This window comes from Chiloscyllium punctatum, chromosome 25, assembly GCF_047496795.1.
Source record: "Chiloscyllium punctatum isolate Juve2018m chromosome 25, sChiPun1.3, whole genome shotgun sequence".
Lineage (NCBI taxonomy): Eukaryota > Metazoa > Chordata > Chondrichthyes > Orectolobiformes > Hemiscylliidae > Chiloscyllium > Chiloscyllium punctatum.
The window spans coordinates 30913739-30928687 of NC_092763.1; the positions used below are offsets into that span (position 1 = coordinate 30913739).

Below are 14949 nucleotides of genomic sequence, written 5' to 3' on the forward strand. Positions count from 1 at the left end.
AAAGCATTGAGACCTCCTCTAAACAGCTATTGCAATCACAAACAAATATCCAAGCCCCTTACATGTAGCAATTGACCACTGGGTACTTCCTCCAAATAATGCACCACTCACAGACTGGTTTCTGTGCTGCATGACTCTATGGATAGGTACATGGATAGTAAAGGGTTAGAGGGAGATGGGCCAAACGCAGGCAAATAGGACCAGTTTAGTTTGGGAACCCTGGTCAGCATGGACAAATTGGACCGAAGGGCCTGTTTCCGTGTTGAATGGCTCGATGACTCTGTAAGTTCTAGTGGTAGCAGAGGTCTCCTTTCCATGGATCTTGTGAATTGCTGCCATATTGATTGCCTGTACTGTTGCAGGAACCTTGTTCATCCTGAAACTGGCAAGGCAGAGCAACTAAAAACTACTCTCGTTGAGTCAGGGCATTATAAATTCAGAGGTATGTGACTAAACTACAGTTATTTATTTTTAAGAAATGAGAAAACTTCCATTTATATATCACCTTTCACACCATCAGGGTTTCCCAGGATATATACAGTCAATGAAGTAGCTTGCAAAGTTATCATTGCTGCAATGTGGGAGGTTTATGTTACATTTATGAAGTGAGTTGTATGTTTTGACAGAGGCACATAAATATTAAAAGAATATTGTATTTTGTGTCTGTGATTGGATTGTAGAGGGCAACAAGTTTAAATGATCACGTGGGCTGAGATGATTATACTGTGGGAGAAAAAGCCATCAGCCTGCAATTTAAAAGAAAACAAGTAAATGTAGTGACTTCCGTAGGAACTCCCTATTTTCAAACTTTATCTGAACTCCCTGTTTTGCAATCAACCCTGTTCAGTATTTTCACATTGTAATCAGGATTTAATGGATAATGTTCAAGCTATCAACAATCACTGCAACTCCCCTTTAGTCAGGAGTGAGTCATGAGGCCATTTACAAGTAACATTAAATCTAACAAATATGACTCAGATTCTTTACACCATGAGAAAATTAAAATTATTCCTCTTGAACTGTGAGGCGCTTTCAAATTCTGTTGAGAGAACCAGTTCAAATAGAAGTGGAAATAGTTTTAGGCATTTGAGTTTCAAACTAATGGGAATTGAATCTGGCATACCAGGAAACTGAGATTGCCTTATGCTGTTTTGAAAAAAAGAGCATCGGTGTAGATTTTTCCATCCTGATGTTAAGGTGGTGAGAATAGAATGCAATACCCAATGTACTAGACAGCAATCATCTGAGATTGGCCCATCTAAATATTTCCAAATAACCCCCAGAGCAGCTTACTCTGGCGTTAGAAGTTGTATAGTTGTATCTGTCATCAGCCATTCTAAGGCTGCAGCCAACATTGAAAGTGTTGTAGCCACACTGACATAAACAGTAACATGAAGAGGGAAAAAAAAAGTCTTTCCCAGAGCTTTGTGGGGAAAAGGAGCTACTGGCCCCAAACTAATAAAAGACCATGTAAAAAACTGGGGCAGGTAGCAGAGCCTGCGAGCAAGGGATGGAGTGGTACAGATTCAAACCCCTTGTTTCAATGGTTGGCGATGTGAAGGTTCTGTTGAATGGTCGTTTGTTGAGAAAGAATTGACAATATCGGCATGAACATCTTTAAAGGTGTTCATATAATCCAATAATTGTACAACAGCCACTTGCAACATGTATAATTACTTGCTGACAGACAGGATGTGCTGCACACTGGATATGTCTGCCACTATGGAGAGGTTCCTTAGCTTTATTTGTCAAGACCATTTGAAATTATAGAACATTACCTTGTACCCTCAAAAACAAAACCATGCTTTGGCCTTTCTGCTAATTAATAGTCTCTCTCTACTTTTCCTTTTGGGAGTAGTTAGAATGACTATCACTGATGTACTTGCCATTCTTTGAGCTTGAGGTTTAACTCTTCAATGTGTAAGGGATTGTCATATTCCAGCTTCAACCCTTCCTCCCCCATATCCCTGTTCAAGTTGATGCTAATTTGTATATGCTGGTGCTAATTTAAATCAAAAGGGAGATGTTCTGGTACTGTAATGCTTTGTCCTTCCTTATCTGCTGTCCAAATTTCAATTCGGTTGACCAGGTCATCCTTGTCCAATACCTTGACTGAAAGTAGCATTGCATCTCCAGCAATAGCTTCCATTTTGTCCTAGCACCTTGACCTGCAGATACCTCACAATCATCCATGTTTGCTGCTATCCTTCACCTCAATTACATGTTTCCCATTAGGGAAGAATCTTTTTTCTGAAGTGGGTACCTGTTTCACGCTCAGTCTGCAAAGGTGCCAAGCCATCTACATTCACTCCCAAGGAAGGAAGGCTTGCAGAATCTTCAGTCCATCAGACAGCTAAGAGCAAACTGATGGACTGAGTTTCCCAACCGAGCACCCAGGCTAACTGGAGCTGCTGGCCAATCAGGGGCCATAATACTCAGCAAGTCACAAGGAGTCTGTAACTGTTTCCACTACAGCTATATGTATTGAACCTCTCATCCAAATATCCATTTCTCTTATTAATACTCAGGTTGAATATAAATATACAGTAAAAGAATATAAATATACAGAGAACACAGGGGGCTAACACCTTCTTCATATTGTCTAGCTATCACCATTGTTAACAGCTAACCCGAGAATGCAATTTTTAAAAAAGGGTTTCGTGATTTACACATGAAAGAAGTGAAACTATCACCGTATTCTAACACATGAAAGGCTTAACAGACAATCAATTCTTCAATGTATAATTTCAGTTACATCACACTGTAAATTTTTGCTATAAATTCTGTGTTATGATCGAGCCCTCCACAATCACCTGATGAAGGAGCGTCGCTCCGAAAGCTAGTGTGCTTCCAATTAAACCTGTTGGACTATAACCTGGTGTTGTGTGATTTTTAACTCAGCTGGAACAGAAATTGAATACGTGCTTGTTGATGTTATTTTGCAACACACTCAATTATCTAGCTGAATTATGTAACGGACCCCTTTCTTGAATCTGTTAACAGTAATTAATAAGATCTGCATTCATTTTTATTTCCTAATCATAATTTCTATTTCCTTTGGTGCAATGTAACTGTGCTCAACAGGTTAGCCTGACTGCAGATTTATTACCTGACTCACAGCTCATTTTTAGTCGCCAGTTGTGACCTATGGTAGCCAGTGAATTTATACTGAGACATCGCCACTTAAATTTATTTAATTATTAATACTAATCAGATAGGATTTTTAAAAAAATTACAACCAGATTAATTCCAATCACAAAGCTGGTTTATACTTTTGACTTGTTTATTCAACTTCACTTGTTTGACTTTTTACAAAGGTATTAGCAAAGGGTAAGATTGGCTAAAAATATTCTTGACTATCACTGTGAATACCCACTGCAAGTTCAATACTTAACTAAAGGCTTCCATTTTAATGCACTAAAAGCAAGTAAGTAGAAATTATATCACTGGAAGTACATGGATTTTATAACTGCTGTTTGTAAAGCAGAAGATACTCCGCTGTATGCCTCTAAAAATAATTTCAGATTGTTTGTGCAATTTGTTCCAACCATTGCCTATAAAAAAACATTGTTAGGATAACAGTCAGAGATGGAAACTTTCAGAAATATCTTTTTCTTCTTATATGGCAAGTAGCAGAATCAATCAACCAACTGTTTTGTGTAAACTTGCACACTAGTGTTAATATTTTATGGATTGCAAAACCCAGGCAGTAATAAATTGGAAGTAATTTACTAAAACAATAAAGCATGGTATTTTGAATTTGAAGCACAGCAGAACTGTAACAAGCTGCTAGTCACCAGGGAATAGCAATGCAGAATCATGTAAAAACCATTGAATATGATAAGACTACTGCAGTTAAAGTAAAAACTACTCAAGGCTGTAGCAGTGTTTCCTGCCAATCCAACGAATCCTCAAGCAGACACTGTTCAAAGGGCTTCACTGTTTATCACAAGAGAAAATGATCTGTAACTGATACTACAATTAATCAAAGTACAAGGCTAAAGAATACTGAACTGTTTAATACTTGTACTCACAATGTACAAGTTAATATAAATTATTGAAAACATTCTTGATGCTGCAAATCATTTTCCCAGCTGTTTCTTGTAATTAAAAGCTGAAACCTTGAAGATATGTGATTGCCACGTAGCACAAGTGGACCAGACTTACAGATCTTGTAGATTTTATGCATGGGAATGTAATGTTAATCCCAGTCTTGTGTAATCAATCCTATTTGCACTATGCAACAACATTGTTATATTACACTGAATTCTGCCTTAATTCAGCATCTCTCAACATAAAAGCCAATTCAAAATGAATTTGCATCTCATAAGAGTGGCAAATTAGAATTGATTCTAATCCCACTAAATCCGTCATTTGCCTGACTGCAATACATTGGAAATGTGTACATTCCACCACCTTTCACTGATGTAGATTCTTGTTCAGTAATTAAGCAAGCAAACTCCATTTGTGAATAATTCTCCAAGCTCTCTTTCCAAGACTCCAAGATGAAAAGGAAACCAATTGTTAATGCCATTCATTACTGGAATATCTCTGTAACGAGCTTGTATTCCTGCATAGTAGTTTGTCCTCTTTCTCACTGACTGCTAGAAAGGGATTAAGTTACAAAATTAAGGTAAAAGGTGCACACAAGTACGCACAAGTGTTTGTGAACAACTTTGTTTCTCATTTTCAAATTTTTCTCACTAGTATTTCACCAAATGACATTTGTCCATGTATATATTTATATATGTTGCACACACAGCTTTTACAGAACCACTTAATGGTCTGTTTGCATTGTCATACACACTGGAGTCAAACTATAACAGAGTTAAGCTAAAGGTATTTTTGATGTCAATAGATTGAGTCACTCAGATCCCATGCAACAGATATCATAAACGAATGAACATCCAGAAGACAGCAGTGACAGGCAGCTAGCTTAGGCAGTAGCTGACATTTTTCCTTACTTGTCAGCTAGGAATACAGGTGAATGCTTAAGCTCCAAAATCAATATCAGTTAATTAGAATGTGCCTTCCTATTTAAAAGTATAATTTTAACAGTGCACAGATGCAGTAGTTTGTTCCAGTTGTCCCATGTAAAACCTTGTCATAAGCTATTAGATAACTGTCAAATGTAGCAGTACTTTACTTTATTCCCAATCAGTAATTGATTGATACTTGGGATGTACCACCCTTTCCATTGACACTGATGTGTTATTTGTTTTTAAATTTGATCTGATTTTTAGAAAACTAAAATAGTATAAAATCCCAGTTTCATTTAATCCAAATCTCTTTGTTCCCCTTTGCAGAGTTCATTCCAAAGTCTCTTGACCTGGCTCCTTATTCGAAAGCATCCAATTTCTTTTCCTGATTTTCTAGAGTCTCTCTGTCAACCTACAGTCTCCACTTGTCATATTGTTTCTGCCTTGTAATCTTTCTTGTCTTTACTCTGCTCATCAATCCATTCTTAGCCTTATAGTCTATCACTTCTTCAAACTCGAATATCTTCATTTCTCAGTTTTCCATTTGTTTCTATTTTCTGTTTCTTCCTTTCCTATCTTCCCTTGAAACATCATTCTCTGACTTTCCCAAGAACCTGTTGTCCCTTCCACTCTAAAACTAGGATGCCAATGCTCTGTATAACTGTCAATTTATTTTTTTTGTCAATTATTCATCTGAAGATTTGTTTTTCTACAAGCCTGACTCCCAAGAGACTTAAATCTCATTCCTTTTATCTCCTGGAACACTGTAATATCAAGCATGTATTATGGTCAGGATATGTATTAACTTGTCAAATATTGCATACACACATTTGAGATGCTGAACGGCTAACTATTCTTTGACTGAAGTCACATGTTTTATTTTGTGAATGTAAAGCCAGTTCATGTAAATGTTTTATTTTGTGAATGTAAACCTCAAATAACTATTAGTCTACTGTAAAGGATTTTGAACCACCAATTAATACTTTCAAACATTGACTTTTGACCGGCATCTTATACATTTGCTTTTATAACAAAATATTTATGCATTCTGAAATAGTTGAAATATTTTCATAATATGCAATCTAACAACAGCGCCAATCCTATAGTTTGTCATTGTTACTCAATATTTTCCTGGGGAGTTTATATTGCAAGAAAGTTTTCAAGAACAACATGACATGTCAGATAGTGAGACTTGATCAATTTTCTAAACTCCAAAAATATTTTTTTGGTTTGGATCCATTACATAAACATTGAACAGATATTCACCCTGATTTTGCCCTTGAACCAAATGAGTTTGATTATTTTCTTCACCTTTCAGTTCCAATTATTCTTGCTGTGCAAATTGCTGGGTGTGCAAATGATAATGGCACAGTGAGGGGAAACAAGACTTCTAGAATCTTGGTGAATGATATGACAGAGAGTCAATCTCCTTAACAAATCATGCTTAAGGATAGCAAATGAAAAGAACAGATGTCAGAAAAGGAAATTAACTGTAATCAGGTGCGGAAAAAAAAATGTAGGTGAAAATAAGCTGCATAAAGGAAGAAAGAAATAAGGAAAAGTAAGAAATGCATCTTTTTAAATTGAGATTTCACATAACCTCTAGGAATGATTTATCTGCAGGAGTGAGACTTCATAGTTTTGACTGTTCCCATTCTGTGCCTACAAAATTGATTGACATAACAGATCAGTACATTCTCCCATTAACTTAGTTGTTATATATTAAAGTAGCAGCCCTATCTACAGTGAATTTGTTCTGTACTTATGGTGTCAAACCAACAGTTTCTTGACAATCATTTGGAGATTGATAGCAAATGACCAGTTTTTGTGAGTTGAGATTGGCACTGATGGATCAACCTACATACAGGCAATTCACAACTCCTCCCTGTCACATATTACTGTGCTTTGTTTTAACACACCAGTAACAGTATCATGAATTTGCTGTTACTTCACCAGCAGAATTTGAGCCAGTGAATTTGTGAATATAATTTATAAAGTAGTAGATTTTGTTAGGATACAGAATCACATTGTGTATGTGAAAATAATATTATAATATTGACAAAATTGCAAAATGTCTGAAGATAACTTATCATGACAAATTAACTCCAAATGACTATGTCTTAAGTGGGTTGTACTTACAAGCTGAGAACTCACCTGTACCAGAATTAAGTTCTTCATTTTCAGACTCTGTGCCATTTTGACTACCATTACCATGGAGATTATTCATTGTTGCAAGCTTCAGCTTTTGTAACTTCATCGCTTCAGCCATGGCTGCTGCTGTTAAACCTAGTAAACAAGTGATTAAGGTAACATGTCACTACTGTGATTCACTTACTGAGGTACAGAAAATTGTTAAAAACATTGCAACTGCGCAAAATACAGCTGTGCAATTAATAAGTACCACCTATTGAATAATTAATAAATGGGAGACAATTTGAAAGCTATAACACTGAAACAGCTAATATTCTAACATATATGTGCTCTTGTGGTATAGTGGTAGCGTCTCTTCCTCTGAGCTGAGAAGCCCCGGTTCAAATCACACTTGCTCCAGGGGTATGCAATTAACAGATTAGAATTTAATTATCTTTTATTTTCTAATCAATCTGTTCAGAAATGTTGACTAAAAACTTTTTAAAAATTCTAACACATTATTATGCATCTCTGGAACAGGTTGGACTTGAACCTAGGCTTCCTGATTTCAAGAAAGGGACACTACCACAGTGCAGCAAGAACTCCCCCAAAGACCGATATGTTGCTGTTTTTGTGCACAACAATTCAAAACTATGGTTTAATTCATATAATCAGACTAACAACTGAACTTCCAAACATCTACATAATATGCTCATATAGGTTCAAACTTAAATATAACATTTGCAATTAGAAAACATAACTTAAAATGGGGGTCTTTATTGACATTTACATCCACTCTTTCTCTGAAGTCCCAAGTAATCATTTCTATTCTGACTGTCCAAAGCAGAGGAAATTTATTTGGATAGAAAGTGAGGATCTTTCCACTCTACTGTCTTGACAAAGGAAGAGACTTTGATTTGTCTCTAACTATTTCCCAAATCATAACATGTTATGGATGGATGGAAGAAATAAAAACAATTTAGGGATTTTTCAAAATAAAAATCACTGAAATAAAATTTAGGTACAGTACAACCGGTGAAGATGTGACTTTGAGAAACAAGAATCCACTTTATTCTTAAAGATGTGATATAGTAAGTAAAGACGAGGTCCTTATTTCCCTGTTGTGTTTATAGGAAATAGACAAGTAGAATTATATGCCAATACATGGAGAAACACCTAAATAGAGTACAGTTAAAATGTTTCCTAATATTAATGATCATGTTGATGCATTATGAATTAATCACAAGGAATCACTGCGGTAGATGACAAATAATGACCTGATCCCCTCTGTTAATTTTTTTTAAAAATAACTCCAACAGTTCACAACACAAATATTTAACACAGCTTTGAAAGACAAGCAGATGCCACAAGTTAAATTTCATGGCGGCAATGGAGAGCCTGGCAACTGCTACCAAAACTGGAGGCATCCTCATAACCTGATCTTTTGGGAGACCCTGAGGGGAATGAGTCCCCAAAAGGCAGTGAGAACTCTGCCTGCAGAAAAGCCATTTCATTCTAGAATATCTCCCAGGGGAGTAAGAACCCTTCCTCAAAAGCAGCTGATCAACCTGACGCCAACTGAACCAGTCAATACTGTTTTTCTGCTACCAGCTCCTACAGGCTTCCAACATCAGAGGTCAGTGTCTGCTACTGATAATTCTCTTGAGTCTCCATTGCAGAAAGAAGTAAGTAGGAACAGAATGAAGGGGACATCCTTGATTATGCTCTGAATGCCTTTGAATGAGGGAACAACTCCTTTCCACACAAAGTTGTTGGCTGGGCAGTTTTATCCTCCATGAAGAATTCCCCATCCACCACTGGTTGAATGCTGCCAGTGGTGGGATGCAGCCCATAAAGGGCCTCAGTTGACACCTAGGCAGGGTCCAGCCACAAACCCTCCTGTACCTAGTTTAATTGAGGATGGTGGGTAGTCAACAAAGTCTCCAAACATCTCAGCCTCCAGGTTCACCCTCGGATGACAGGGCATTAAATTCAACGCCACCATTTATTTTCTATGTTGAATGACTCTAATGACTATAAAGCACTGTGAGATGTCCAGTGCTCATGGAAGAAATAAAAACAACTTAGGGATTTTTCAAAATCCCTAAATGAAATGATTGAAACGTCACACAAAGTCAAAAAGAAGACTGTTTCAAAAATATTAGTTTAAACTATGTGTTTTTCTTACTTGCTTTTGGTCTTAAACAGTTGTTAAATACAAAAGCTATTCAGAGTTGGAAACCAGTCCATCAGCCCCTTTAAATCAAAATGACAGGTTAATATTCCAGGTGTAGATTCTTCATCAGAAGTGGAAACATTAACCAATCTTTGTTCTTTATGGATACCGAAGCACTCTGCACTTGCAGCAGAGAGAAACTTCTTTCAACTTTTCAACATTTACAGCAATGTCCTTATTCATCAAAATGTTTGAAGGTAACCATGAATTCAATGTTTTTCAGTTGACATAAGGCCAATCTTACTCAAGTTTTCTTGTATTCTAATTTGGCAAGCTAACTGCTCAAACACCATGAAAATGAAAACCAGTCAGCACGGTTTTCCTCTTACTTCAGCTCCTAGAGGCCTTCAGTTTCTGTAAATTAATATAAACCTTTTTCGGTGTGTTCAATATTTAACAAAATCATTCACTTGAATGGTGTGTACAATAAATGATTGTTTTTCATTTAATAAATCCTAAACAGTAACTTATTAACTGATTCGTTTGGATTTTGTTTTGCAAGTTACAGAAGTATTGACATCTCAAGTAATGGATTGCCTATCATACTCAGCCTTATAACAATAGGCAATCTCCATAAGACAAGCCCTATGGATTCTTATATCACAATACTTGTTTTCATTTACTTAATATAGCACTGTAAAATTCTAATAAATGTGTAACCCCTTGGGAAGAATGTTGCTCTTGTGTTAGAAATTTTGCAAACTAACGAAAAGGTCAGTTCAGTTGCTTTCCATCACTTAATCATTCATTCAGTAATCCAATGTAAGCATTAATAGAAAATAACTAGTACAAAAGCACTTTCTACATAAAGATGTGCAGGTCAGGTGAATTGGCCATGCTAAATTGCCCGTAGTGTTAGGTAAGGGGTAGATGTAGGGGTATGGGTGGGTTGCGCTTCGGAGGGGCAGTGTGGACTTATTGGGCCGAAGGGCCTGTTTCCACACTGTAAGTAATCTAATCTAATCTAAAGGTGATAAGACTTCTATGCTGTTATCTGTGGGTGAGATTTGGCAAGCATTGCAGTACACACAAAGTACTGATTTCCCATTATAATACTGAATATTATGCTATTGCATCTGATATTATAATAGACAGGTGGTTTAACACTTCTCCTCAGGCCCACTGAGTTAGATGCACTTTCAGCCCAGTCTACATCTGTGTCTTACCCAGACATCCAATTCTCATCAAAAGCAATATACTCTTGACGATGGGAATCCAAAATAAAAATAGAAGATGCTGGAAATACTCAGCAAGTCTGCCAGTACCTGGAGAGAGAGAGAGAGAGAGAGTGAAAGAGAGAGAGAGAGAAACACAGCTAATGTGTCAGGTCAATCAGCAGTTCTAATGAAAGGTCAGCAACCTGAAACATTAACTATTTTTCTCCCTTCCCAGATGCTGCCAGACGTGCCAAGTACTTGAAGTTTTTTTTGCATCCTACTACCATCGTGACTTAGCACACAGTGTGCTCAAAGATGTTACAATTTGCTGGGTGTATTGGCTGGTCTGCCAGACAGCCTCCTATTACCGCCAATGAGCATGGAGACATCTAGCTCCTATGTAATAAGGTGCATGATGCAGAGTTTGCCCTGACCGCAGCCACTTCCACATCTCTGTCATAGCTGCAAAGCTAGGAGCATTGCATTGCTGACCCCATGCCTGTTACAGTCTTCATATGGACAGACCACCTATTTCCCAGTTATCCTCTGACGATGCAGGAACAAACTCTGGCAAGTTCACTGGAGCACCTCCAAAAACACCCTGCAGCACTCCCAGAACTTTCTACAAGAAAAAATTTCAAGAGTTGAAATAAGCTGCCACCAGAATTCCCTCTTTTCTCAGGGCTCCACTATGCAGGGCTTGTCAAGAGCTGCAATTTGCCAGTATTAATATCCTGGCATTAGGACGTCAGGATAGCACTATTTCCATCTGCTCAGGCTCATATCAGGATTGTAGCTTTGCGATAAACACATTGCATATAGTATCCTGCGGTACTACCTACCTGCCGGTTAGGAAACAAAACATATCTGATATCACATCCTCAGGATTGCGGTTAGTGTGAGTGACCTTCTCCCATAATCCACCACATGCTGGATTTGGTATCTATCTATTTTAAATTTAGTATATATGCTTTACAACTTCTGAAAATATGTGCAGTAAAGAAGACTAGTATGCATATAATTGTAGTTAATGCAAAACCCTTAATCTTTTAAGCATGAAATGTGAAACTCTTTAAATTGAACACTTTAATTTTTATAAATGGCTTCCTTATAACTCAATAGGTCTTTCAGATAAACAGATGGTAAGTTTGCAGAAAGAGGCCACTTAGTGTCCCTGTGGCTGAGAAATGAGTTACTCAGTGCAATCCCACTTTCCAGAATTTGGTCCCAAATATTAAATGTGAAAGGTAAACACTAGATTTATATGTGGTTTGTCTTGCCACTCACATAGGTGTAAGTGGGTACTGCATATACTGGAGATTAGAGTCAAGATTAGAGAAGATCTTTTGCCCAAAACGTCGATTTTCTTGCTCCTCGGATGCTGCCTGACCTCCAACACCACTCTAACCTTGCCATTCACATAGGGTGAGTCAATAATCTCATAGTAAGAGGGCAAAAGCTGAATGATATTTGCAACTCAGTATTATTGTGGTGAGGCCTTTCAGTCTGTGTTAATAAGGGTCAGGGAAGTGTGAAGTAGACACAATCTCTGAAAGACAATTCTGCAACCTCTTGATAAAACATCACACTAGAACTCAACAGTGGTCCTGTAATCTTTAGAAATTAAAGATTAATCTCCTCAGATACTGCATGTGAGAACACTTATAGATGCTTTTAAAAAGTTGAATTCTTGTCAAATTTCTTATAACATTTCAGTTAATTTGAAACAAACAGATTTGGAAATGGTAGATCAACCAATCAAACCAATAGGAATGTGTCCAATAATATTTCAGTAACCCTACCTTACTTAGACATTTGCAACCTGGACCAAGCAAGTGCTTTAACCAGAGGAACCTGCATTGACTCAGTGGGATCATGAGGGTCAAAGCAACTAGCAGACTTGCAAATAAAAAGGGCACAAAGTATCTGCTGGAATCTCATTTGAAACAAAGACACATTTTAAAGCCATAATAAGTGTATTATTTTCCTGTATGATGGGTATTTAATTATGTTTATTTTTTTAACTCGTGTTATTGAACCAAAAGTAATACATCAAATGCCTGCTGTCTGATTTACCCTTTACAACTCAGAATTTTGAAAATGCAAAACTTCTGCAAATCAGAGACAGCCATTTGTTTTATCTGTCAGTTCACTTAACCAACTATGAAGTCATGAGAATCTTTAAATCCTTTGAGGACTGCGGTATTTCAGCCTCCAAGTCATAAATTGTAATGTTTCCATTTCTTCACAATACTCTAAGAATAAATTTGTGTTTTTAGGTTCTGCACCAAACTAGGTTGAAACATTTATTACAACAAAGTCTTGGAAAATTCACTTGTGTAAAATGCTTGCAGATATTAAATAAATAAATTGAGTGTTTTGAAAGCTGAATAGATCTATCAGTACTCAATGGATTAAGTCCTTGGAGGATCACAAGACACTTGGACATCACTACACCACATAGGATGTTTGGTCTCTCTGGCCTGTACAATAACATAAAACTCTTACATGTATTATTGTCAAGGTACAAAATATAGAATAACAGATTGTTGGGAATGTAATACAAAGGTACATGTTGCCCCAAGAGATTACACAAGCCTTTGTAATTCATCTCCCTACCATCTGCTATTTTTAAGCCTTTGTCTCCCTAAGTAAGCTAAGCATCAGCCTGGTTTAGTGATCAGCAGAACTAAAAACACAATGTGTAATTAACAAGCATACGATAAACATATGACTATGTTGGAGATGTAGTGAGATAAGAAAGTTGTAGTTATGTAGCTATCCAGAATTCCTGGCTCAACTACTGCATATTCATATGCAGCGCAATTCTCTGTATATTGTCAATTCATCACTTCTCCCACATACTGCCCCAAATACACAATCCTCATTGTGCTTTCTGAATGAAATTATTTAGGTAAACATCGGCCCCAGTTTCTTGTGGGAGAGACCATCAGCAAAAATTCTGAAATTTGGCTTGACCTGTTTTATAGTGGTAGGGCAGGATTGGAAGTGAACAGCAGCTTGTGCCTGTGTAGTTCCCAGAGGCAACTGACCAGTCAAATAACCAGCTGCCTCCTCTAAAATGGGACTTTAGAATCCCATGGGTGCAGAGATTAGACAAGAACAGATCTGTTCTAAATGCCTCTTTGGAGGGCTGAGGTATCCCTCCAGGGCATCTCAGAAGTGGGTGGGGTGTGCAGGGATCCTTTTGGGCGTGAGAGCACCTGGTATTATTTTGGGGGAGGAGTCAGATACTCTTTGGAACAGTTAACAATGGAGACAATTATCCATAAATGGTCAATAAGTCCATGGAAACTGTCCAACTTATCAAAATCTGTCAACAAGTGTTAACTTGTGCATAAGTGTCCTGGACTCTCAAAATGTGGGGGTAACTATTGACCAGAAATTGATCTGGACTAAGATACTTAAATACTGTAGCTAGAGGAATAGGTCAGTGGCTACAAATACTGCGGCAAGTGACTCACCTTCTGACTCCCCAAAGCTTGTCCACTATCTACAAGACACAAGTTAGGAGTGTGATGGAACACTCCCCACTTGCCTGAATCAGTACAGTTCCAACATTGAAGAAGCTTGACACCACCCACCAGAAGCCCACTTGACTAGCAGCCCACCTAACACCTTCAATATTCACTCCTTCCACCAATGACAGAGAGTAGCAGCAATGTATAAAACATGTTCTGCAACAACTCACCAAGGCTCTGTAGAGATCACCTTCCAAAACCATGACCTTTACCACCTAAAAGGATAAGGTCAGCAGATACAGATAGTTCTCCTATTACGTGATGGTTGCGTTCTTGTGCAACCCCACATTATAGAAACAGCACTTAAAGTGTCGGTGATGTAATTGTGTTACAGACATGTTTGAAGAGTTCGCACTTTAGAAACAATGTCCCCAATTCGTCAATTGCATTACACCAAAATTGTATTAACAAAATGTGCATTATAGCAGAAAAGACCAAAACTTGCAAGTTTCCCTTCAAGCCACACACCATTCTGACTTGGAATTAAATCGTCATTCCTTTACTCTCACCAGGTCAAAATGCTTGATCTCTCTCCCGAATAATGCTGGATGTCCCTCCACCACATCGACTGCAGTGGTTCAAGAAAGCACCTCACAATTGTCATCTGCAGCACAACTAGTGAAGGGCAATAAATACTGGCCTTGCCAGCAGTATTCATATTCCAAGAATGAGTGAAAAAAAATCTCCAAGTACCCATTCGGGAAGGAGAAAAGTAACAGGCTTAGATTTCAACATTTCAGGCTATACTCTAGAGAGAAAAGCGCTGTCATTCAGTCTTTTTCTTCATTCATGGGATGTTTGAATTGTTGATTAGGCTCGTGTTAATACTGATTATTGCCCATGCTGGATAATAGGTAGGTTGGCATGGAAAAAGAAGGGAAATAAGTGAGGGATGAGTTGGCAGT

General features: G+C 37.6%; 1 protein-coding gene across 5 annotated transcripts in view; it reads right to left on the reverse strand.

The window, feature by feature from the left end:
• The window catches only part of dacha (dachshund a), a 403352-nt gene that overhangs the window by 140479 nt on the left and 247924 nt on the right, over positions 1–14949 (reverse strand). For all 5 annotated transcript variants that reach the window (XR_011964100.1, XM_072594911.1, XM_072594912.1 and 2 more), the window contains exon 3: positions 7134–7265. Coding sequence is in view for 4 of the 5 variants with exons in the window: in XM_072594911.1 (XP_072451012.1) it covers positions 7134–7265 (132 nt within the window). In the remaining variant the exon portion in view is untranslated. The remainder of the gene's footprint in view (positions 1–7133; positions 7266–14949) is intronic.